General features: G+C 41.2%; 1 protein-coding gene across 1 annotated transcript in view; it reads right to left on the bottom strand.

Moving 5' to 3' along the window:
* Positions 1–4,272: 4,272 nt before the first annotated feature.
* The window catches only part of LOC147662677 (pepsin A-like), a 42,619-nt gene continuing 22,102 nt past the window's right edge, over positions 4,273–24,789 (bottom strand). Inside the window, exons 6-9 of the mRNA XM_086950992.1 lie at positions 16,998–17,114; positions 11,002–11,146; positions 8,062–8,160; positions 4,273–4,527 (exon numbers count right to left, since the gene is read on the bottom strand). Of these exons, the coding sequence (XP_086807118.1) occupies positions 4,390–4,527; positions 8,062–8,160; positions 11,002–11,146; positions 16,998–17,114 (499 nt within the window). The 3' untranslated portion in view covers positions 4,273–4,389. The remainder of the gene's footprint in view (positions 4,528–8,061; positions 8,161–11,001; positions 11,147–16,997; positions 17,115–24,789) is intronic.

The raw sequence follows: 24,789 nt of genomic DNA, 5'->3' as shown, positions 1-24,789 counted from the left end.
AGATAGAATTCAATGACCTCAAGAGCCTCGTCCTGCGGTATTTGCGTGTATAGCGAAGCGACATCCAATGTCACCATCAACTCCGTTGATTCATTGAATGTGCGTCCCTCAATACGAGTGATGAAGTCAGTGGTGTCCCTGAGGTGCGATTTCACTTGTTCCATACATGGTTTTAGAAAGAAATCAATGTATTTAGATATCGGTTCTAACACCGAATCGCATCCGGACACTATGGGTCTTCCAGGATGTACCCTTTCGTTTTTATGAATCTTGGGTAAGAAATAGAGAATTGGCGTTCTTGGTGACTTTTTATTTAGGAATTCATGCTCTTTTAGGCCTAAGAAGCCTTCGTCTAAGGCTCTCTGTGTGATTTTAGCTATTTTGTCCTGAATGGCAAGGACAGGATCTTCTTTAGACGGTCTGTACCAATCCCTATTGTTCACATGCAGTTGTCCTTCAGTAAGATACATGGGACGGGCCATAGGACCACCGCACCACCCTTACCCGCCTGCTTAATTACAATCGATGTGTCAGATTTCAGATCACCAATTGCCTTTTGGATTCCTTTACTGATGTTGTTTTTGACAAAACTGCTTTTCTTCTCAAGTTTGGTAAGGGAGGACAAGATCGCTTGTTCAAAAGCAATGATTTGTTTCGGAATATTTATTGTTGGAGTGAACCTGGATTTAACCCTCAATCCAGTGGTTTCCTGTATTGACGTCATTTCGGCCCCTGCAAAATAGGCTTTCAGCCTGACTTTGCGACAGAAGTCAAGTGCCTCCAGTTTCAATTTTGTAAAGTCTGTTCTTTTAGTTGGGACGAATTTGAGACCCAGGTCAAGAAGCATTTCCTCATCCTTATTTAGAACTTTATCAGAAAGATTTACAATGGTAGACGAGTCTAGTTGTTGTAATTTCTGTTGCGAGTGCGCATTTGCCATGGTTGCTTGAAACGAGGTCGTGTTTGACCGCCCCTGGCTAAAAAAGGAGTTGATCCCCTTCCTGCACCCCGTGTTTTGGAATTTGACTGTCTGGAGTCAGAGGAAGAGTCGGACGAAGTAGTGTCCGAGAATGTTATGAATCTATTTCTAGATCTGCCTTGAAATGTGTTTAAGGCCCCTCGCGACTCCCCCGAGGTGTAAAAGTCTTCTCTGAGAAAAGGATACACCTGGTCCAGTCGGAAAGTTTTTGAGTCTTTATCAAATTGTGCTGATTTGATATTCAGGGTGTAATCTTTGAATGATGCAATTTCTTTTTCTATTTTTTCTAGGAGTATCTTTGCATCACTTGTGGTTTGAGTGTCATTGATGTTTTTGATTAACTCCTCAATTTCCTTTTCTTCCTGACTACAGATGCGTTGAGCTGTCTCGATGGTATGTACCATTAGATCTCTACTGCATTTGGTGTTAATTTGGCTAAAGCCCTTCTTGTAATCTGCATCCTCTGTGAAGATTACGGGAATGTTCTTGACCTGAAGGCCCCAGGGAATAGTGCCTGCTTTAAGGTGTTTAAGTAAAAAGTAACCGTGAAGTTCGGTTCTAATATGCTTCTTCTGATTTGTTTTCCCAATGGCATCAAGTGGAAGCACGATGCGTTTACGAATTACAGGACCCGAAATATCGTCTATGCAGTGGTCTGTCCCTGCGACAGAGTTTACATTGGGAAAACAAATCAAGCCATTAATGCCAGAATAACACAACATCGTTCTCGCATTAAGAAAAAAGTTATGACTGCACCAATGGTGGAACATTTTTTAAATAACAACCATACTGAAAATGATTTTAAATGGACACCACTAGTTTGGATAGACCCTAAACGCTATCCAGATGTTGAAACCATGCTACTTCGCAAGGAGGCATATCTAATACTAAGATTTGACAGTGTGAATAAGGGTCTCAACACTCTTAGTGAGATTAATCGGGCGTAAACCTACATCCTGGACTTCAATTCCCATAAGGCACCAGTAACCACTGTGGCTCTGATTGGACAAGAGCGGATCACATGCTTTTATTTTTGTGAGAACCGGCGCTGCCTCGGACAACCAAATACAGAGTGTGCCGGTTGGAAGCAGGATATACCAGCGGAGCTCTCCGTGTTGATTTATGGTAAGAATATGACCCCCGCACACTGAGACTTGCGTCCACCCTGTAGTTTTCACTGAAAGCGCAGCGAAGTAAACATCAGTGACACCTGCCTTTCTCCTTGCTTTACAGAACGGGAACCGCGCTGTTCCCAATACCGGTGAGGATCTTCCCGCCCGTGTTGAAGTGTTTAAAAGTAAGTTTCGCCTGTGAGGCGCTCTTGCCTCCGTGCATGTCGTTTTAATTGAGATCGATTCCAACCCCGTGTTTTCGATCTTTTTCCTAGAAGAAAATAATGCGCCAGCATTGAAAATTAATTTCCGATACCGGCACACCAGCCTTAGGGTTGTGAAGATTGAAGGTAACTCTCAAACCCATGCCCTTCGCTCCCTGTGAGTACTTACACTGCACAATGAATTACTGATACCAATCTTGCTCTGTTGCAGCCCAGACCCGCCTGCCATAGACGATATTTTCAAACAGAAGTCACTTGGGGCAATTAACTAAAAGTTATGCCGCACCATGATGCGTGTACAGCTCATGAGTAGAATTGGCTAGAGGACAAAGTTTGGTAAACAAACATTTCTCATTTCTTTTCACAAACAGTTCCCATGGACTAGAATCACACCGCCCTGATGAGAATCCTGTAAATAACGCAACAGGATTCGAAACGCGTCGGCATTTGACTTGACATTTGTGGTCCATGTCAGTTATGTATAAAATGGGCTCTTTTTCTGAATACTAGAGAACTAGAAAATGAATTCAGTTCATGAGTTGGGAGTCGATCTTTGAAAAATATTTCCTCCCTCTCCTCTTCACACCTGTGATTTTCCATTGTGAATTGTTGATTAGGTTTTCTCACTTTATTCTTGATTTATTGTGTCCATGCATAAAACTGTATATGTATGACTAAATGTTTTTTCTTCTTCAAAATTTTTTTTACTTGAATTCTTACACTGTATATATGCACAAACTGCTTTTCGAATCACATATGGCTAGAAATGAAGTTGATGGTTATTCATTGTCTGTTTTTGTATAATGAAAAATTGTTTAACCAAGTATTGACTCAACGACAAAAAGTTATTGTCTGGGTAAACTAATAAAATTGTTGTTTATCCTTAAACATTCAGTGCTTAATTCACAATTTTGGAGGCATAAGTACTAATACTGTGGGCACCAGTAGTCATACTGTGGACGTCTGTAGTCATACTGTGGCCATCTGAACTCATACTGTGGTCATCTGTACTCACACTGTCGACATCTGTAGTCATACTGTGGATGTCTGTGCTCACACTGTGGATGTCTGTTGTCATACTTTGGACATATGTAGTGATCTCTATTCATATTATGGACATCTGTAGTCATACACACTATGGACCACTGTAGAATTCTGAAGTCATACTGTGGACATTTGTAGTGATTTGATGTGTAGTCATACTATGGGCATGTGTAGTCTCACTGTGGACATTTGTAGTCATACTGTGGACGTCTGTAGTCACACACTGGAGGTCTGTAGCCATACTCTGGACATCTGTAGGGACATACTGTAAACAGCTGTAGAAATATGAAGTCATAATATGGACATCTGTAGTCATACTCTGGATATCTGTAGTAATGCTGTGGATGTCTGTTGTCAGACTGTTGATGTCTGTACTCATCTTTAGTCATACTGTGGACATCTGTAATCATACATTGGACGTTTGAAGAAATCTGTAGTGGTACTCTGGACATCTGCAGTCATCTGTAGTCCTACTGTCGACATCTTTAGTCATACTGTGACCGTCTTTATTAATCTGAAGTCATACTGTCAACATCTGTAGTGATACTGTGAACGTCTGTAGTGATACTGTTGACATCTGTAGTCATACTGTGAATGTCTGTAGTAATCTGTAGTCATACTTCTGACATCTGTAATCATACTGTGAATGTCTGTAGTAATCTGTAGTCATACTGTCGACATCTGTAGTCATACAGTGGATGTCTGCAGCAAATCCATGTAAACCTCTGTACATGTTTGTCATACTGCAGGCAGTTGCCACATGATGCTGGCCTGACCTGATGATGATCAAACATGTCATATTGTGGGCATCTTAAGCACTGTAGAGACTGGGGTTTCATTGCTGCATCTTTCTGCATTTCTGGCTTAAGTTCAAGCACCATCTTTCGACAGACACAACAAATGAAGATGGAACTTATGCTTCAGAATGGCTGTTTATTCACTTGAGACCATATTGAGTATACACAGTCACACTTTTTCAAATTACAATGCTGTCTACTCCATAGTCTCAGGGCGTGCCAAGGTGCTATATTCAGGCGGCGGTGGCAAAGCCAACATTGTTGTTAGCTCTGTCGAAGACGGTGTAGTACCCCCTCATGAAGACATCTCCAAGGATCCAGGTATCCGGCAGGTTGGAAGGGGACAATATGAATTTGGCGGTGCAGGTGTTCTATCGAAGGACAGAAATAACATAATCTATTAGTAAGATCGACTTCATGATTCGATCAATTGATTATGTACAACTGATTTACTCCTTGTCGTGTGTGTTGCTGCCCTGCAGGATATAAAATGAAATGTACTTTTCCATCCACATGCACTGTGTCTTTTCATGAATGGGTTAGTGGGGGTCAAGCATTTGTTTAGAGCTCCTTAAGTGGGCAATTTCACATTGATTCAAGCAGGGTGCTCTGTACACAATATTGCCAAGATATAGCGACCATTGTCCAAAAAAGCTGCAAAATTGTCTCTCTAATGCTCGTTTGGTTCGGACTGTGGAAGAGAGAGAGAGCGAGAGAGAAAGAGAAAGAGAGAGAAAAGAGAGAAAGAGATAGAGAGCGAGAGAGGAAGAGAAAGAGAGAGAAACGTGAGAGAGAGAGAGAGTGGAAGAGAGAGAGCGAGAGAGAGAGAAAAAGAGAGAGAGAGAGCGAAAGCAAAAGTGAGAGAGAGAGAAAAGAGAGAAAGAGAAATAGAGAGAGAGAGCGAGAGCAAAAGTGAGAGAGAGAAAAGAGAGAAAGAGAAAGAGAGAGAGAGAGCGAGAGAGGAAGAGAGAGAGAAAGAGAAAGGGGAAGAGAGAGAGAGAAAGAGAGAGAGTGAGAGCGAAAGAGAGAGAGAGTGAGAGAAAAAGAGAGAGAGAGCGATAGAGAAAGAGAGCGAAAGAGAAAGAAAGAGAGAGCGAGAGAAAAAGAGAGAGAGCGAGAGAAAGAGAGAGAGAGAGAGCGAGAGAAAAGAGAAAGAGAGAGAAAAGAGAGAGACAGAGAGAGAAAGAGAGAGAAAAGAGAGAGAGAGCAAGAGAGGACTAGAAAGAGAGAGAAAAGAGAGAAAGAGCGAGAGCGAAAGTGAGAGAGAGAGAAAAGAGAGAAAAAGAGAGAGAGAGAGAAAGAGAGAGAGAGAGCGAGAGAGGAAGAGAGAGAGAGAGAGAATGGAAAGAGAGAGAGTGAGAGCGAAAGAGAGAGAGAGCGAGAGAAAAAGAGAGAGAGAAAGGGAGAGAGAGCGAGAGAGAAAGAGAGCGAGAGAGAAAGAAAGAGAGAGCGAGAGAAAAAGAGAGAAAGCGAGAGAGAGAAAGAGCAAGAGAGAGAGAGAGCGAGAGAGAAAGTAAGAGAGAGCTAAGTAGCAAATGAAAGTGACTTGGCCTGATAGATCTTATTTGTAGGATGAAGTGGTTTTGAACCCAGCCTTTTTGTGAAACTCATTTTAGCTCCCATACTCCTCTCCATCATTAGTGCTCTATTCTTCACCACATTTTCCCAGTTCTGTTTGTTGTCGAAGGAACCCCTAGGTACGAGAAGGAATCTACGACCTCTAGTTTCCCTTTCGCCTATCATAAACTTATATGCTCTCTTTACCACAGGCCTCCCTACTACAAAAGACTTGTCTTCATTTACCCTTAAGCCCAAGGATGTCATGAAGGATGCAAAGGCATTTGTTAATCGCTGTAGACCACCCCTGTCCATGCAATTAACACCACATCATCAGCATATGCGAGAATAGGTACCGTCAGGAAGTCAAATATGAGAACATCTCTTGTTGCTCCTCAGAGTGCTGCTTTGAAACCATTCGTATATAGAGAAAATAAGAATGAGGCAAGGACACACCCCTGGCTGACTAGCCTTCAGATCTTAAATGGGGGAGTGCATTCCCCCTGTTTCCCAAATCTTACTCTCCCAGTGGCATCAGAAAGAGTTGCCGGATAGAACTAATGATTGAAGGCTCCACCCCCAATTCAGCCATTATTTTCCAGAGTTGGGAGTGGATCTGCCAGTCAAATGCTGCGCTGAGATCCATGAAAGCCAGAAAGACCCTGACCTGTACTGGCTCTGGTATATTTATCAATCATCATGGTTAGATCAACCCTGATCTGTGTTGCCTCTCCCGCTCTGGACTCCATATTGGGCCTGCATCAGAATACTTTTTTTTGTTGTTCCCATTCTTCCAGGCTATTTAGATGTAGGCGGCCCATTCGTTTTGCCGTTGTATCCAGCAATGAAATTGGTCTATAGTTTTGGGACTTTTCTTTGTCACCCTTTTTGAATATGGGAACAATAATACTAGTTCTCCATGAGGTCAGTGGGTTAGATTTTACAATTTCATTACAAACATTAGTTAGTAATGGGATCCATAAGTCATGGTACCCAAAGAAAAAATCAATGGGGACCACATCAGGACCCGGTGCCTTTCTATTAGAGCACTTTGTCAATCCCCTACTAACCTCCTGGAATGAAAAAGTCAAGGGCTCCCTCGGAGGTGATTCTACAATTGGGCATTCTGTTCGTGAGATATTATTTGAGTCAAAAATTATTTAGAATTGGACCACACATTGATCCTCACTGACGTGAGAATCTAGAGAAGGATGTGTCGTATGTTTAAAATGAGGAGCGTTAATCACTTTCCATAAATGTTGACAATTCTTGGAGGCTGCTGCTAACTCTAAGTTATCCCATGCCTCTTCTCTTAGTGCCTTTTCCCTATCCTTCCTAGCCGGCCTATGCAGATTTTGCCGGGCCTTGGAGCAAGCTTGATCAAACCATAAAGATAAAAACATACAGAACAGAGGACAATGGCAGGAGACAGCACAGTTATGAGAGGAGACAAAACAGAGTGTCGAGATAGAACAGAGATATGCAATGGTACAGAAGACATAAAAGAGAAGAAAGAACTAAGATGTAGGATGGGGCAAACCAGAGAGCAATGGAAGATGACAGTGCAGAGTTGGTATTTAAATGAACACAGAGATAGGATGATATTGAACACAGGATGACGTCAACAGAGAGATATATCAGAGAAAACAGGAATATTTGTTGAGACAGACCAGAGAGATAGGAGACTAGGGTGCAGATACGGAGAAATTTCAGTAATGAACCACTGAGAATAGTGGAAGAACAGAGATATGGAAGGAAACAGACAAAAAAGATATAGGAAGAGCAGAAAAGAGAGAAAGAGTTGAAAGAATAGAGGGATGAGATGAAAAACTGAAACCTAAGGAGGAGGAATATAGATATGGGAACAATAGAGCATTAAGATAGAAGGAGGAGGGAGAGACACAAACAGAGATTGGAGGGGACAGCACAGAAAGACATGGGAAAAACCAAAACAGAAGAGTGAGATAGGAGAATTAACAGAGAACAAAGGAGTGGGAAAGGGCAGAATGGAAAGAGATGGAGGAGACGCAGCACAGTTGTAAGACGACACAGAACACAGATTTACTATACAGAACAGAGAGGTAAGGTGAGACCCCACAGATCGAAGGATATGTGAAAAAGGAGAAACAGAAAATAGAAAGCAGGAGAAAGAACAGGAATGTGTGAGGGGATTAACCAAAGAGCAATGGAAGGGGACAAAGATGGTAACAACTTTGGATAGATTTGGGGTAATGTTAGAGAAAACTCCAGCTCAAGCAGCCATGTTATGTGAGCTGTGGACCAGCCTGCCTGAGAGAAGAGTGGTCTAAGGAGATTCAAAGGATGAAAAGAGCTTGACTGTCACCTACCTGGTTGATGTAGGCTGTGGCAGGCACGTTGAATGGCTTCCCGTTGAAAGTGAAATACAAGTCCGGTAAATCACTAATAGTGTAACAGTCAACACTATACTAAAGTTTAAGAAGAAGAGAGTACATGTTATCATAAGTAAGATGGAAATATCATAGATATCTCCTGGCAACAGAAAGGTAATGATAATAATTTGAAGTTGTTTAGAAATGGCAAGTCAGACGCTCAAACAATGTATAGCACTGCTGGTATCAAACATGGAATTAAGAAATGTGTGGCAAATGACCCCTGCAGAGCCCAGGCGCTGGCCATCACGAAACAAGGGGCGGTTTCTAGTATGATAGCCTCTTTGCTTTTAAATTCTAGATTCAAATTCAGTTGCTATAGTGACCTGGTGGTTCCATCGGGCCCTGGGAGTAGTCTCACACTGGTGAAAACACATGGAGCTCTGTCTGGCTTGAGTGAAAAGTAGTGGTTTCTAAATCATCAATCTGTACCAGTGGGAAACTGTTAGACATAAATAGGATCCGTACCAGTGACAGCAAGTTGGTTACATCTTCTGTGCTGACATGCTGTCAGATTGTGTCACAATTAGGAAAGCTGGATTGGGGTCTCTTTTATAAGTACTCCCCTTATGCACAGTTGGGTGTTGGGCACTCATGTAGTATTAACAGAAGGGATTTTAGGTTCAGGGAATTGAAAAGGGTGCTCTGCCAAATGTGGACGCTATTAATTAGAGCCGGAATGGTTTGGATGTGGTGCAAAAGGGTGAGGGGATAAGCCCTATAACCCAGGTCGGAATTGTAACCGGCGGAGCGACTACCCTAAATACGGCTACTCCATTTTAGCCTGGATGAGTCGCAGGAAAACTATCCCACATGTGACGAAACACGTGTCGGCTGGTTTGTCTATGAAAGTATTAAAAAAACGAAACACTGACGGACTGTACAAGACACAATTTGTTTTTTATTCATTTAGGCTTTGTGTTGGAATGTACTTGTGTCAATACCCACATCCCTCTTGAATTTTTATTTATTGTGTCCATGGGTATCCAGTTGCTAATGTGTTGGGCACTCATGACTGGGTTGGGCAGGCCCTGAGATCAGCACCCCAGCTGTGCACAGCCAAAGAAACTCTGCCGTGGTGTCACTCGGGGATTGGGAATAGAGTCTTGTTGTAGGTCAGGCCCTGGGTCAACCCCCGCAGTACGCACAGCAAGAGATGGTGCTCAAGCAGGGGCAGGGTTGTACTTAGGGTTTTTGCCACCCTGGCAGTACCAGTTATAGTACTATCCCAGAAAATATGGTAAATGGGTACTTTAACAGTACTATGAGAGTAATGCAATACCCAAAAATCTTTGTGGAACAATTTAAATAAAAATAAGATGTATACTTGTGAGACTGAGGGGGCTCTGGAAGAGCCTTCTTGTTCATAGTGCATTGTTCACACTAATTGGTAGAACGGGATACATTCCTGAAGTGTGCAATCTTCTAGATGTAGAGAGTAACACAGAGGACCCTCAATCTTCAGTCTTTCATTATGATAACAGGAGAAACAGGAATACATGAATTGAGGACTCAGGATGGTCACTCCAACTGACTGCAGGAGTGTTCCAAGCCATTGCCCAAACATTCTGTTGCAAGTAATAGATGGAATAGTTGCCCAAGTACAAATTAAGATTCCAATATAAGTATATAATAACAGTGCACCAACATATAATACACAGACACCACAATTCATTAAAGCTGTTTAAAAAAAACATTCCCTCCTGCTGTCAAATACACTTTGCCTCTTCTGCAGGTATCAGGCATGTCAAATCAGAGGCCAAGGAAACTGGCAATGTGTCAAGAAACAAGAAAATACATCAGAATAATCAAAAAGACAGTGTTGTAAAGCTACCTTTATTATCTTCCAGGTTTCCTGCACTTTGTAAAATGCAAAAGTGCACTGCATAGTGAGTGTGGCATTGTATTGTGTTATGCTGACATGGTCAAAAATAAGCAACACGTGCTTTTAACTGCACTGTGCTGGTAGCAGGGGTATGGGAGCAGCAGGGAAGGTTTAGAGACTGACCTATCTGTACAATGCAGATCATTTCAGGATATATGGCTATGATTTTTGAAAGGATGAAGGTTTTAAACCAGGAAGAAGTCTGAGACAGCATTCGAACTTGAACAAACAACACAGCAGATTGGATTTGAAGGCAATTATCCTTTAAACCTATAATAATCTAGACGCCACGGGTAATCCCAGCGTATGTTAACATCGGAATATAAAGGAGATCGTTTCAGCTATTTTTGACATATATACACAACCCTGAGTAAGTCCATGTTGTAAGAAACGCGTTGGCTGGGCTGATGTATGCATATCGTATATGATTGCAAATAAAGAATATTGAAAAAAAGACACTTCAAGACTCCCTGTTCAATATTTTTGGGATTTTGGGGATTTTGAGATATTGATTGTATTTCAGAAACTAATTGTGTATAATGGTATGCTCCTTTTCATTGCTTGATTATTTGGAGAAATCTTTTTTTTTTATTGTGACTTCTAAGCGGTGGGGTCACAAAAGGTTGCGCATTATAGAGTAACAAACAGATTGAGAACTATTATACCTGTGCAGCCTGATTGTTATGTATTATGGACATTAGGGACTATATCACAACAATATAGTTGAACAATAAATCACTAGATTAGTTTTGCTATTTAGGACAAATAATATATAGATGGAATATGGTTTGTAACTGTCAGTTTAAGTGTATTGAACAATCAATGTTATAGTGATGCTTTCTGATCGAAATAATAATTTTTCATTGACCAATTGATTGTTAAACTGTTGGCATTTAGGGCCTGGCCATCCTTACGGAAAACAATTGCTTCCAGCTGAAATGTCTGTTAATTCTACTATCACACACCAGAAATGGGAAGCTATAGACACTTACCTCCAGATTAGAGTCCAGAGTTGCTCCAATAACATTGAGGATATTTGCAATTCCAGATTTGGGACCAGAAATCATAGTTGTTCCCGAGTCCACAATAGCTTGACATCCTCCGTCGCAGGCGATAATGTTTCCATTCATGGAGACGCTGAGGTTGGAAGGAAGAGACTAATATCAATGGAAGCTCTCAAGAATCAAATATAAGTAATTCCTTACAATCCTCAATTGTGAGAAATAGATCTAACATCTTTAGAGCTTCTCATCCTGTTAAGGGAAGCACCATCACCTGATCTGGGCACCTCATTGGAGAAAAAAGTCACATAATAAAACATCTCATGTACATACACATTTCAAACAGTATCATATATATCAACAACTCATCCAGGAACACATGCCCAGGCAGAACCTGTTATATCGTTTTCTAGTTGTACTACTTTGTAATGAATTCATTCTGCCTTAGACTATCTCCAGATGTGTTGTATATCCTAACCTCAAACATGTAATCTTCTGTAGAAATAGAGATCTGATGAACAGGGCTAAATCCTACAATTCATATTTGAGAATGTTAACCCTTTCCCTACACTGCATTCCCTACTAATTGGATGCAGAGACAAACTCTGCTGGTTCACTAGGTTTTCACTGGGAAGTTTAACATGTTACTGTAAATTGATTATCTGTGTACACAGCACTCTTGTATGATCATACACTCATGTGTGTCATAAAGCGTGGGCATTATTTCACAAGGGTCCCCTTCGTCTAACCATATCTGCCTCCTGTGGCCTGTTGAAATAACAAGCAGGCACTGTCCTAAAAAGTATTTCTACTACATTTCAGCTTTGAAAGATGGCAACAAGAGACTTCAATTTCAAAGAAATGTGGTTTAGGGATGAAACTCCCATACATGAAAAGACTGGCTGAACTACTTCCCAGAATCCACAGCTGCCCAGATTGCAAAAGAGGGTTGGTTTTCATTGAAAAATGTGAAGTGTCCAAGTTGTGCTTTGGGCCCGTTCCCAATGTGGGCGCTAGACCCACCCACAGAAGTGAGGTAAATTTTGTATTGGGTGATGTGGGGGGACACCGGATGGGAGCATAATCTATGATTCCCTGCAGATTCTGAAGTTTCAGTTACAGAAATTTGGGGGAAATATTTATTTTTAGCCAAAATGCTTCTGAGTAGGAAAACCTGGTGCGAGCCACGCAAGTCATGCCAAGGTGGACTCCCATGGGTGTCTTGTTTCCAGACTGCTTCGGCTGGTTTCACTAGGTGCCGGCTGAGCTAGGGCCAAAAACCTACACCCACCCAAATTGTAAAATAAAATGGGTTGGTTTTACTTTTCACTGGTGAATTTGAAGTGGCCATTTTGGGTAGTATCCTGCCGTGAGCACTAAGCCTAGCCACAAAAGGAGGTATGATTTGAATTGGGAGACTTGGAGGAATGATACATGTAAGAAATGTGTGGATTCCTTCAGATGCCAGAATATTCCCTCCCAGAAATGTTGAGGAAAATGTGTGTTATTAGCCAAGATTTGATGTTTTCAAGCTCTTGTGGGTAGGAACACCACATGAAAACCATACTGGACAACCCCTTGTATCTAAATTCCAGAAAATTCAGGGTTTAGTAGGTTGTCCCAGGTGGTGGCTGAGCTAGGGCCAAAAATCTACAGTTAGCTGTTTGTATACTGTGTGTTAGAACCCCTCTTGTGACAGACAAACAGGCATTCAGTGGCTTCTCTATTGTCTGGCGTTTGCACAGACAGGAATGGCCTGGAAGTAAATAGCAAAACAACAAATGTGATTGCTTTTAATCAACATAATAAAGAGAAAAACTGCACATGGATCAGAGATAATGCTAGGCACTGAGGTCATCCTCCTTGGCAAACTAGTGATAAGATTGTATAAAAAAAACTTTCGGCTACCCTGATCTGCCTCGCCTGCCCAAGTTCAACTGGAGTTTTCAATAACAAAAGGGTCACTTGCCAGACCTGCGGCCTTTGTAAAACTCTGCCACAAACTGCGTGCAGCTGCTGACAAGACACTGGGTAAATGACTTTGGACCGAAATTGATCTCCAGCGGGGGAATGGAGCCTATAAGAAACATTTGGAGAACAGCATTGTGAGACTAGAACTGAGAGATATATGGATGCCAACATGTCTGGGCAAATCTTTAAGAAAATGGTAAATAGGTTGAATGCAGGACTTATCGTACCACCGCTGCAGTGATAAAATGAAAACATGGCTCGAGACCTGCCAGTGCACATTCGTCTGGCAGCTTTTAAACAATTTTCAACAAGGAGCTATAAGGGTACTATAGCACTCAGTACAAGCCCCACACACTGATTCAACACAACTATATGGCCTGACGCTGCTTTTGAACAGTTCAATGTGGATTTCAATGTCTGTAATATCACCCAAGCAGCTTGTTGACCTTTTAAACTATACCTGTTTTGTTAAATCCAATCCTTACTTTTAATAGTTATAAGTCACCCTAAGGTAAGCCATATACGTCCATAAGACAAGGTGCTAGATTTTAAAAAGCAGGACATGTTTAGTGTGTTTTACATGCACTGACAGTTTAAACGTCTTGTTGTCATTTTCACTGGAGCAAGACTGGCTGTCCCATTGGCTAACATATGGTTACACTAGCCCAACCACAAAGTACTAAGTTCCATTTAGGGCAATCAAATATAGTTTTTCAAGGTATCAAATAAATGTTTTACCTTAAACCTGACATAGTGAGAATTAAGGTAATGTTGAGGGGACTTTAGAAAGTCACCCGTTTCTTGTCTCAAGTCTTTAGTAGCCATTTCTGAGTAACTATAGCAATTGTCACCTGAGACCACCTGCTGTCTTCCTGCTCTTTGAGGCAAGGATAACAAAGGGCATGTTATTGAGAGGAGGCGTGACCTCCTGAAAGCATGGCCAGAGATGGCCCAACTTCAAAATGGCAGCCGTCCCTGATTGACAAATGTGAGTCACATTGTAGCCTGCCCTTAATTTAATTGCGGGTTTATATAGCGCTAGGATCGACTCCTGGAGGAGTATCTCCACGCTTCGACCGCTAGGGAACCCGTCCTGGCTCACCCTGAGAGATGGTCCCATATGGGTATCTCTAAGGTGCGACCAAGCATCCCCGGCGGTCTGGGGGGGCCGTTGTGAAGATGAGGCAAGCTAATGCCCAGAGTTGCCGAGTGTGGTCCCTGACTGGAGTAGGCACCGAGGCGAGAATTATCGAGCCCGCTGACCCTGGTCCTCGACCCTGCCGCGTCGGGAATCGAAGCCTGGTCCTGGGCCGTCCTCTGCTTACTGGTCTGCCGCCTCCAACCAGTGAGCCACACCACTCCCTTTCCTTTGACAAGGTAGATAGATTGGCTTTCATACCCGGAGAGAGAAAAACAGTTTTAGAACTATTTTTCCAGGTGGAGTATGACAATAAAACTGGACACACCGCAGGGGTGCAGCAATAGCTCAGACCCAGGGAAGACGGGTTCTGATATTTTGGATTTGGGCAGAGATACACATTGTGCGATTGTTTCATGCCAATCCACAAGGAAGTGATGTAACAATAGTTAGGGCTGCCCTTAGGAATTTTGGCCCCATTGGTTAGGGAGTTCTCCCAATTCACAAACTTGAGGTAGGTGTAAAGGTGACACCCATGGATCCTTTCCTCTGAGCACTTCTGGACCTAAAAAGGACAGAAGAATGGCTGCTCCTGCTGTACCTGTCTACCTCAGAAAAGAATGCTGCATCTGCTGAACCAAAGACATAACTTCAGAGAGAAAGGTTTCTTCTCCTGCTGTTGACTTTGTAGAGAGATCTCTAGGGCTGAATCTTTTTTCACGTATGCCAATGACCAGAAAATGGATTCCAAGGGCTCATTGACTAGCCTCCTCTTAAAGTTCTAGCACCTACAACGCTTAAGAAGTCCTGCTCAACAGAGCCCAGCTGACCTGTGCCAACAGGAATTGCCCTTGACCCCACTGGTGCGCTCTTGGTGATAGAGTGTTAATCCCCCAAGGTGCTAAAAGTTCCAGGACCCATGGCTGGTGCTATAATTGACTCTACCTCCTGTAGGAATTGCAACGCTTGTGTCTAGAGCTCAAGGATAATGTTTTTTTTAAAAGAACCAGATGTTCATATGCTACTGCCACTCAGCACACTATCATTGTCCAAGCCCCGGGACACAGACTTCAGATTGCTACCACTGCAGAGTGTTGCAGGTTTGTCGATAGCCTTCAGTTCGAGCCAAGACCAAAGGTTTGTACCAGACCACTGGACTTCACTCATTCACCCACTTCAAACTGCACACTGAAGTTGCAGACGACTCAGTCAACTAATCCATAGACAAGGAAAAGAACCAGAAAAGTTTCTAATTGTGAGAGTCAGCATGAACTTTGACAGTGTCTTATAAACAGTTTTAAAAAATCATAACTCCGGCTCCCTTCAATTGAGGTTCATCTTTTTGATGTCTGTTTAAAGATAAAAATATATACTAGTTTCATGAATTTGGAGTGGGATGTTATTGTGCTGTGTCTCTTACTTATTACCATTTAAGTGCTGATAACTGTTTACTCTGATGTCCTTTCAATTAAGGCTGACTGCTCAGTGTCGCAGCTACTCAGGACAGAGCTACAGTTTAAATTAAAGTAACCTAACTGAACCTGATACAGCATAGTGAATTTATTAAGTGGTAAGGTTTCTCAAACACCACAACTAATAATCGACTTTCTTACAACACTCATTTTACACTCTTTTTATAGTCGGTACACAATGAAAAAGCATTGTAAGGTTTTTGGGTAACCTACAAAGCCTATATATCGCTGATTCCATAAGTGTCTGATGGATATAACGGTAAATTGTTTTTGAAAATAGGGCATTGTGACAAGAAGTTACCGAATGGAATGCAGTCGCAAATACCTGTTTTTTCCTACTCATTTTCATTATTCTTTTATTTCAACATTTAGTTTCTTTGAGAAAATCTTCCAGGATCTACACAAATGACCCCTCGCTGAATTGAAGATTTGGTCTACTTAAGAAAAATATATTGGGCCTTTGTATGACTACAGCGGTCCATAGGCCCACCGTACTTATGGGCACTATCCACCTGCTTATTCTGAATAAGGCAGTCAGACTGCCACAGAACCACTGCTACTGCCAGGGATCTGTGATCCTTAGCAGTCTTGCAGCGGTGTGAGTCTGGTAATATGCTGGCCCAAGCATATTACTAGTTTCCTCCAAAGTTTTCATGGCAACTTTGTCTTAAGTTAGGATTTTGCCTCAAGGTAGGATGTTGTCCTGAATTAGGATTTTGTCCTAAATTAGGATTTTGTTCTAAATTAGGATTTTTGTCTTAAATTAGGATTTCGTCTTAAATGAAATTTAGGACCAACGTAAATTAAGTTTAAGTTCAATTTAAAACAAAATCCTAATTTAAGACAAAATCTTAACTTAGAACAAAAAATCCTAACCTAAGACAACATCCTAATTTAGGACAGCATCCTAATGTAAGACAAAATCCTAATTTAGGACAAAATCCTAACTGAAGACAAAATCCTAATTTAGGACAATGTCCTAATTTAGGACAAAATCCTAATTTAAGACAAAATCTTAACGTAGGACAAAATCCTAATTTAAGACAAAATACTAATTTAGGACAAAATCGTAATTTAGGACAAAAGCCTAATTAAGGACAAATTCCCAATTTAAGACAAAATCCTAATTTATGACAAAATCCTAACTTAAGATAAAATCCTAACTTAAAACAAAATCTTAACTTAGGACTACTAAATGCCTTCTGTGAATACCAAAAGTATTAAGTTTGGGATTTTTTCTTAAGGTATATCTGTGAATAGGGCCCTGAGTTTACATTTTCTCGAGATCCCCCAGTTTGTATTTCCCAATTTACAATATTACTTTTTTGCCGTTTGATTTATTTTGTATTCGTATCTAACAGCAGGATACAGCATCCATTCATTCATTCATGCTTTTATTTTAGTACCTTTCCATATTAATCTGCCAGTATCGCTCCTTCGAGACAGGCACCCAGTAGATATTTCCAAGGTAATATGAGGGGTCAATTGCACCAAATGTCAGCATACTTCCACTTTCTCCATAGCTGTGAAGATAAATTAGAGAACATTTCTCAATAAGACAATCAACTGATGACATTTCTAGTGTTACCTTTCATGTAGACATGGTGCTTTCATGTACCTCACATGTGCACATCCACACCACCACGCGAAGAACGGAAAATCATCACAACTGTACGTCTGGTCCCACTTTTCCTTCAAAGAGACCTAATCAACACTCAAAACTTGGGGCATGATTCATCTTAGAAATATCAATCCTGTAAGCACATCAGCATCATCTTTGATAAACACAACTCATATATCAGCTACTTATGCAACGCATAGGAGACATCTCACTATGCTCCACAAATCTGCCATTGCTACCAGCCCCCTCTGCTACTAAACCATGTTTTATACCGTGCTGCGCATCACCTCAAGGATACTTCAGAGTGCTCCAGAATTGTGGAATACCAGGAGACTTATTATCTAAAAGGCATGGCCTCCATCAGGTATTTCTCACACAATGCCAATAGTCCTGCGGCATGGTCTAAGCCTCTTCTAAATAGATGTCAGCAGCTTCATCAAGCTCTGAAAACAAGACCAGGCTCAGTGAGAGCCAGGGCTTTGGACCATCAACTCAGATGGACCTGCCTCCCAATTTCTAAGTCTAGCCTAAAGGCAGCTTTAACTGTTTTGCCAGCCTCATGTTTTCTAAACACATATGATACAAAATATGCCTACATATAAAGGGGTTCCCAATCAATACTCTTTCACCATTATTCTGTTGTCATATCACTCACAGTTTACTCCCTCCCAACCAAGCAGAGGCTATAGATCAAAAGACCAGCCCTCTTCAGCAGGGGGATGTTTTTACTTTAAGTGACTGTGTTTGCCCTTGCACTTCAACAGATACACCTAAAATTAGTTCCTAAAAATAGACTTTTATTATAAATATGAATGTTCATTCCTCACTATAAACCAGCTACGGTGTATTTTAGGCCTGGGCGGAATTTGCATAGTCGCGTTACGCAAGTTCCGCGAAGATGGACAAAATCAATGTGAGCACGCGGCATTGTTCTGCCCATTCGCGATGCGTTTTTCCTGTTTGGGGACACTGTTTGCGTGTTCGGGGGGGGAACTATCTTGCGAACTTGCCCATGTGGTCGCCAATTGGTGCAGCCATCTTGTTTCACTTGTCCCACCCATTTGCGATGCGTGTTTACTGTTCGCAAACACCTATGTCCGATGGTGCATCAAAATGCTGTGTTCACTATCGCAAAAATCTCATGGCGCACGTGAATGGATAGGAAAACTCGTCGCCTATGAGTCGTTTCCTCAGGTGCGAACATGCATTTTGAAAGCGCGAACAAGGAAAAAATCTGCTACGCTGTGGATCGTGGAATTTTAAGCAATTCCGCGTTCTCTACAGAATGCTGAATTGACAAAATTCCACAAATTCCATGAGCGGAGCCGAGTTTACCACCCAGGCCTAGTATATTTATTTATCCTACATAAAACAAGCACAAGTCAGTAGAGTAGCCAGAGTGCATATGCAGATTTTTGGTTGAAACCACCCCCACCACAGACTTGTGATTGGCATTTAAAACCAGTTCTATCTGTCTTGAGAGAACCCTCCAGTAACTACTTGTGGACATGCAGCTCCCAAACTGGAATGTTGTACAGCACTGTCAGTGTGCCGAAAAAACTCCTCTCAAATAAGACACAGAGCTTACATCCACCAAAGCATAAACCACCGATGCTCAGTAGCCATTGCACATTAACTGTATCTCACGATTTTACAAGTTTTGGTTAACGTAGTGGGCTGCTGAGTTACATGCACAGTGCATGAGCTGCAGGAGGTATAATAGTTTGTAGGTGTTGCGAAAACTATAAATTACAGGAATACAGATAAGGTTGCACATTTAATTGGTACAGTGCAGTGGGATAGAGTGGAATGAGATAGATTAGAGTGTCATAAAGAGGAGTGGAGTAAAGTTGAGTGGCATAGTTTACAGTGGAATACATTGTTATATAGTGCAGTTGCATGTAGTATAGTACAGTAGCCTGGCATGCACTAAAGTGGATTGGCATATTGTAGAGTTGAGTGAAGTGTTATAATTTAGAGTGGTGTCCTGTATAGTACAGTGGAGTGGGGTGTCGTTGAGTGTTTTAAAGTAATGTAAAGTGGAGTAGGATGTTGTACACTAGGGTGTAGGGGCATAGAGTGGTAGGTTTTACAATGTAGTGTAAGGGCATAGAGTGGAGGACAGTGTTGTATACTGGCACACCATGTAGTGGAGTGTTGTACAGTGGATTTGCTTTGAGTGGAATACAGTGGGTTACAGTGGAACAGTGTGGAGTGGAGTGTGTACTGTGCCATGCACTAAGAGGAGTAAAGGCCAGTGGAATGGGATAGCATAGAGTGGAGTAGCATGTTTTATAGTAGAGTAGCGTGGAGTGGAGTGGAATAGTATACAGTGGAGTAAGGTGTTGTAGAGTGGAGTGCCCTGTGGTACAGTAGAGTATAGTAGTGTGTCGGTAATGATCATAGAGTGATGTAGATTAGAGTGTCATGGAGGGGATGAAAGTGTTGTACAGTGGAGTAATGCTGAGTAGAGTGCGGTACAGTATGGTAGAGTGAAGTGAGATAGACTGCAGCACAGTTGAGTGGCATAGAGTAGAGTACAGTGGAGTGCCATAGAGTGCAGTAGCAGAGTACAGTGTTGTAGTGTCTCAGATTGAAGTATATGAAATGGGGTAGGGATGCATACAGGGAGATGCTTAGAGTGTACTAGACTGGAGAAATGTGTCATTAAAGTGCTCTTCATCATAGTAGAGTGCTGTACACTCGTATTGGCAGGAGTACATTGTTGTACAGTGTAGTACTATATTGTGGAGTATAGTGTGGTATATTGGAGGTATGTAGACTGTTGTTCAGTCGTCGATTATTGTGCTGTTGAGTGAAGCACAGGGGACTGGCGTGGAGCGTAGTTGGGTGGAGTGGAGTTGCGGAGAATGGATTAGCGTACAGTGGAGTGGCGTAGAGTGAAATAGAATACTGTTTGCTGTCGTACAGTGGCATAGTGGAATAACATAGAGTGTGGTGTAGTATTGTGACCAGACAGCCTCGATCAGTCACCCTATCCCTTGCAAGTACCACACTGATCTGCAGAGTCAACAGCCCTAACAGCAGAGGACACTCCTCACACTCCACTTTACAAGTTCACAAATGCAAGTTACTTTTAGGAAAGATAAATGTTTGGTCTAAGTTGACCTTTTTGGATACCGAAAAGTGGTAAATTTAGGCTTTTGGTCTCAGTTTACCTTTGTGAATCTGGAAAAATAGTAAAGTTGCACAAAAGTGTAGATTTACCTTTGTGAATACTCAAGATGTGTAGTTGGCATTCTGCAAAGATGGGTGTGCCAGATGACTTTTTGAGGTGTTTTCTTTAGTTAACGTGTTCAATTGGATAGTTGCATACAAATTGCAACCATTTGTAAAAAAGTCAGACATAAGGGCCCAATCTTGGCCTGAAGTATAAATTTACGCCTGAAGTCAAAGTTTACCCTTCTGAATCAGACCAGGGTATTCTACGGAGAGTCGATTACAGTGTTTCACAAAAACACCCTGCTAATGTTACAGTGTGACTGAAATAACAGTCGGGTGCATCACAGGAGGTCGCCAACCTCCTGCCTCATGAATAAAAATGAGGAAAGAGGAATTTTATAAACCCCTGTAAATGCCTGAGAACACAGTAGTGGAGGCCTGAGTAGAACAGCAGACCTCCCATCCTTGTATTTGCATTCATTCCAAGTGAACAAATTTGTTGTACTTATAGAAACATTGACTCATTTTAGGAAGCAAAGTTTCACTTGGAACAAATGACATCAGCAATCATGCAGAGGTCCCCTACACCATTTTCAAGTTACATTGAGGCCACTTGTCATGATTTGAAGTGGATGCGGGCCAAGAGGAACAACTTCCCCACAGTTTCCATACTGAGTCGGGTGCCTTGAACTGATTGATAATTTGTGAACACAATTGCTCTTCCAAATGAATACATTACATTTTGGCTACCGAAAGAGGGGGGGGGGGGGAATCCCTTTTCAAGCACCCTCCTCTTTACAATTCAGACCAAGGGGCCGATTCTGATCTCGTTCGGAAGGGCTCCTAGAGGCATCCGTCAGTAGCGAGTCAGAGTCGTACTCCTGATTTCCGTGCGACTCGTACAGCTGGATGAGCGTGCAAGTATGATGTGCTTCAAGCCTCGCACCACGACCGACTCATACCCGTAAGCGATACCTGCACAGCGACTTAAATCTTTCTGACGCATACAGTGCAATGCGTACGGTTTCCGGCCGGCCAAGTACGATACACGTTGCGGGCAGCCGATGCGAATCAGAGTCTCCGGCTTAAAAAAGCTCCAGGAAGCAGTCTTCGGGGGTCTGCGCCTGACCCACCTTCACCCGGGGCCCCGATGACTTGGACAGTCGGGGGACCCAGGGGTTCCACTCACCCATGCATTTACTTTGCGAGGGCACCAACGCAAACATGTAACAGGGGGCTCCCTTTTCCAAGACATACATTTTTCACGATGGAAGCCTATGTGTGTGACATACAACAGGCTCCTATTGACTTTAATGGGGCTCCAAGCGACCGAGTCCGTCAGCTCTGCAGTGCTTCATACTCTGTGGCTCGGCGCCCTGGATCATGAGTCGTTCGGAAAGCTCTACGGGACTTAGTCGGCCATAGGGCTTTCCAAGCGAGCTCAGAATTGGCCCCTTAGTTGTAAAAGTTACATTTACGTTGGAAATACTTTAATGACATACCATTTTTATTTCAGACATAAAGACAAGGCTTTTGATATAAAAAAAACAGTGTTTCTGCTAATATCAGGGTTAGTGATCTTAAACAATCAATCAATAAATCAGTAGTGGGTCACTTGATGTTATACAGTTATATTTCTATCAATCCTAATATTGCAGACAGACATATAGCCAATTCTCTGATGGCCCTTACTATGGTCTGACCACATCTAAGTCAGGTGGAGAGACCACTATGTTGGTGGAGAGGAAACTCCATCGTCATTGCAATGGAGTTCCCTCCTTGCCAGCATATAAATTAGGCCTTTAGTCTCTGGAAATTATGTCAAAAGTCTTCAGCGGGATATGACAGCAAGGGTATGAAGTCATAATTTTGATGTTTAAATAGCAATATACTAGAATATCAATGTTTAAATATGGATGTGGCCCAATATCTGCCTGCAAGAATATTGTCGAACAGAATACCGACATGTAGATAAGAAATATTGTTTTACCTAATGTCAAAGTTAGTAATATCGTTGGTAGAAATATTGTTGTTAATAATAAAACAATTTATTTCAATGTTCTGTATTTTAGTATATGTGTTAAAAGTATGTTATTTGTATAAGTATAGCTTATTTTTGTATTGTATGTTTTACATTTTTAGAAATAATGAATTGCATGATAGTTAATTTTTGCATATTTTAGTACCGTAGCAGGTAGTGGGCTTAAAGGGGGGTAGGGTGGAAAGTGATTTAATTATAATATATTTATTAATAATTTTTAGAAGTTAGTAATTTTATAAAAATGTAATAGTGTGTTTTAGTTCTGTACCAGGTTGTGGGTTTCTAGGGGAATAGGGCGGGAAGTAATTTAATTATAATTAATTCATTATTCATTTTAATTAATTCATATTTTTGCATTTAATACTTTATCTTGTTAATTGTGTTAATACATTTGTCATTACCTAGTTACTAAATGTTTTTAAATTATTAATTGTTACACATAATAATTGTGCCATTTTTGTAGGAGTGGGGTGTGGGTGTATAGGGGAATAGGGTGGAAAGTAATGTCATTACATTTAAGTACTTAATATTTTAATTAATTAATAGTTATGTATTTAATAATGTGTTTTGTTGATTGTGTTATTTCATTTGTTATCAATTAGTTATCATTGGTTATTAGTGATTAATTATTAATTTGTAATTATGTTAATTGTAGTTTTTTTTGTCTAAGCGGGTTGTGGGTTCATAGGGGAGTAGGGTGTGAAGTAATTTAATTTTAATGAATTAGTTCATAATTAGTATTAATTCATATTTCTGTATTTAATAATTTATTGTTAATTGTGTTAAATAATTTATTAATAAATAATTAGCATGTGGTTATTAATTATTAATAGTTAATTGGAAAATATGTCAATTGTGTCATTTTTTAGGAGTGGATTCTTGATTCATAAGGGAGTAATGTGGGAAGAAATTACAATTTACTATATTTAGTTATTGGTATTTCAAAGTCTTCAATAGTGTGAATTAATTTATTACTGATTGTTTTTAATTTGGTTGTTCATTCTTATTAGTAGATTAATTAATTTTGAAGCAATTATGTTAATTGTGTAACGTTTAACTATATTAGTGGTGTCATTTATAGGATGATTTGGAGGGACGTAAATTATTTTTTATTATTTAGGTGTATGTTAATTGAAGTTTATTATTTTACTGAAGTGGGAATAGTAAATTATTCCATTCTGCTATCCAACACTATCCCTACTGTTGTAATTGTTGGAGTGGGAATAGTAATTTTATCCCCTACACTATCCAACACGTTCTCCACTGTTGCACTCCTTAGAGTGGAAATAGTACATGAATACCCTCTCCTAACCAACACTTTCACTACTTTTGCACTTGCTTTAGTGGGAATAGTACATTTTTCCCCTCTACTATCCAACACTTTCTCTGCTGTTGCACTCCGGGAGTTGGAAAAGTAATTTTATCCCCTTGGCTATCCAACACTTTCTCTACTCTTGCACTCCCTGGAGTGGGAATAGTAATGTTATCCCCTCTGCTCTCTAACCTTTTCCCTACTGTATAACTTGCTGGAGTGGAAATAGAAATTATTCCCCTTCGCTATCCAACACTTTTGAATAGTTGCATGTGCTGGAGGTGGATTAGTAATTTTAGCCCCTTGGCTATCCAACACTTTCTCTACTGTTGCAGTTGTTGGAGTGACAATAGTAATTTTATCCCCTATGCTATCCAACACTTTCCCTACTGTTGCACTCTGTAGGGTGGGAATAGTAAATTATTCCCTTCTGCTATCTAACACTTTCCCTACTGTTGCACTTGCTGGAGTGGGAATAGTAAGGTATCACCCTCAGCTATCCAACACTTTCATTACTGTTGCACTTGTTGGAGTGGGAATAGTAAAATATGTGTCTCCGCAATCCAACACATTCCCTACTGTTGCACTATTTGAAGTGGGAATAATAGTGTTATCATCTCCACTATCCAACATATTCCCTATTCTTGCACTCCCTGGAGTGGGAATAGTAATTTTATCCCCTCCACTATCTAACACTTCCCTACTGTTGCACTTACTGGGGTGGGAAGGGCAGACATATAACTGTTTTTTATTGTCGATCACTGGCAGGCAAACCCCGGTGGAGGGAATAGTAAAAAAGACAAGATGCTTCCCTCGCCAGGGGAGATGACGCCCAATAAAGGGTCATTTTTCTATTTTCAAACAGAAAATCCTACTTTGAAATGTTCTTTTTGAAAAGAAAACAGTTTGGTGCAAGGCTCCATCATGATAACCGAGCCCCACATCAAACTGTAAAATGCATGGACAGGAATTGCCTTGACAGCGGTTCCTGGCAGTGATTTCTAAATTTGAAGGATGGCATCTACCTCTGGGCAATGGTGT

Source organism: Lissotriton vulgaris, unplaced genomic scaffold (genome assembly GCF_964263255.1).
Source record: "Lissotriton vulgaris unplaced genomic scaffold, aLisVul1.2 SCAFFOLD_275, whole genome shotgun sequence".
Lineage (NCBI taxonomy): Eukaryota > Metazoa > Chordata > Amphibia > Caudata > Salamandridae > Lissotriton > Lissotriton vulgaris.
The sequence above is the reverse complement of the archived record's forward strand: the minus strand, read 5'-3'. Positions and strand labels throughout refer to the sequence as shown.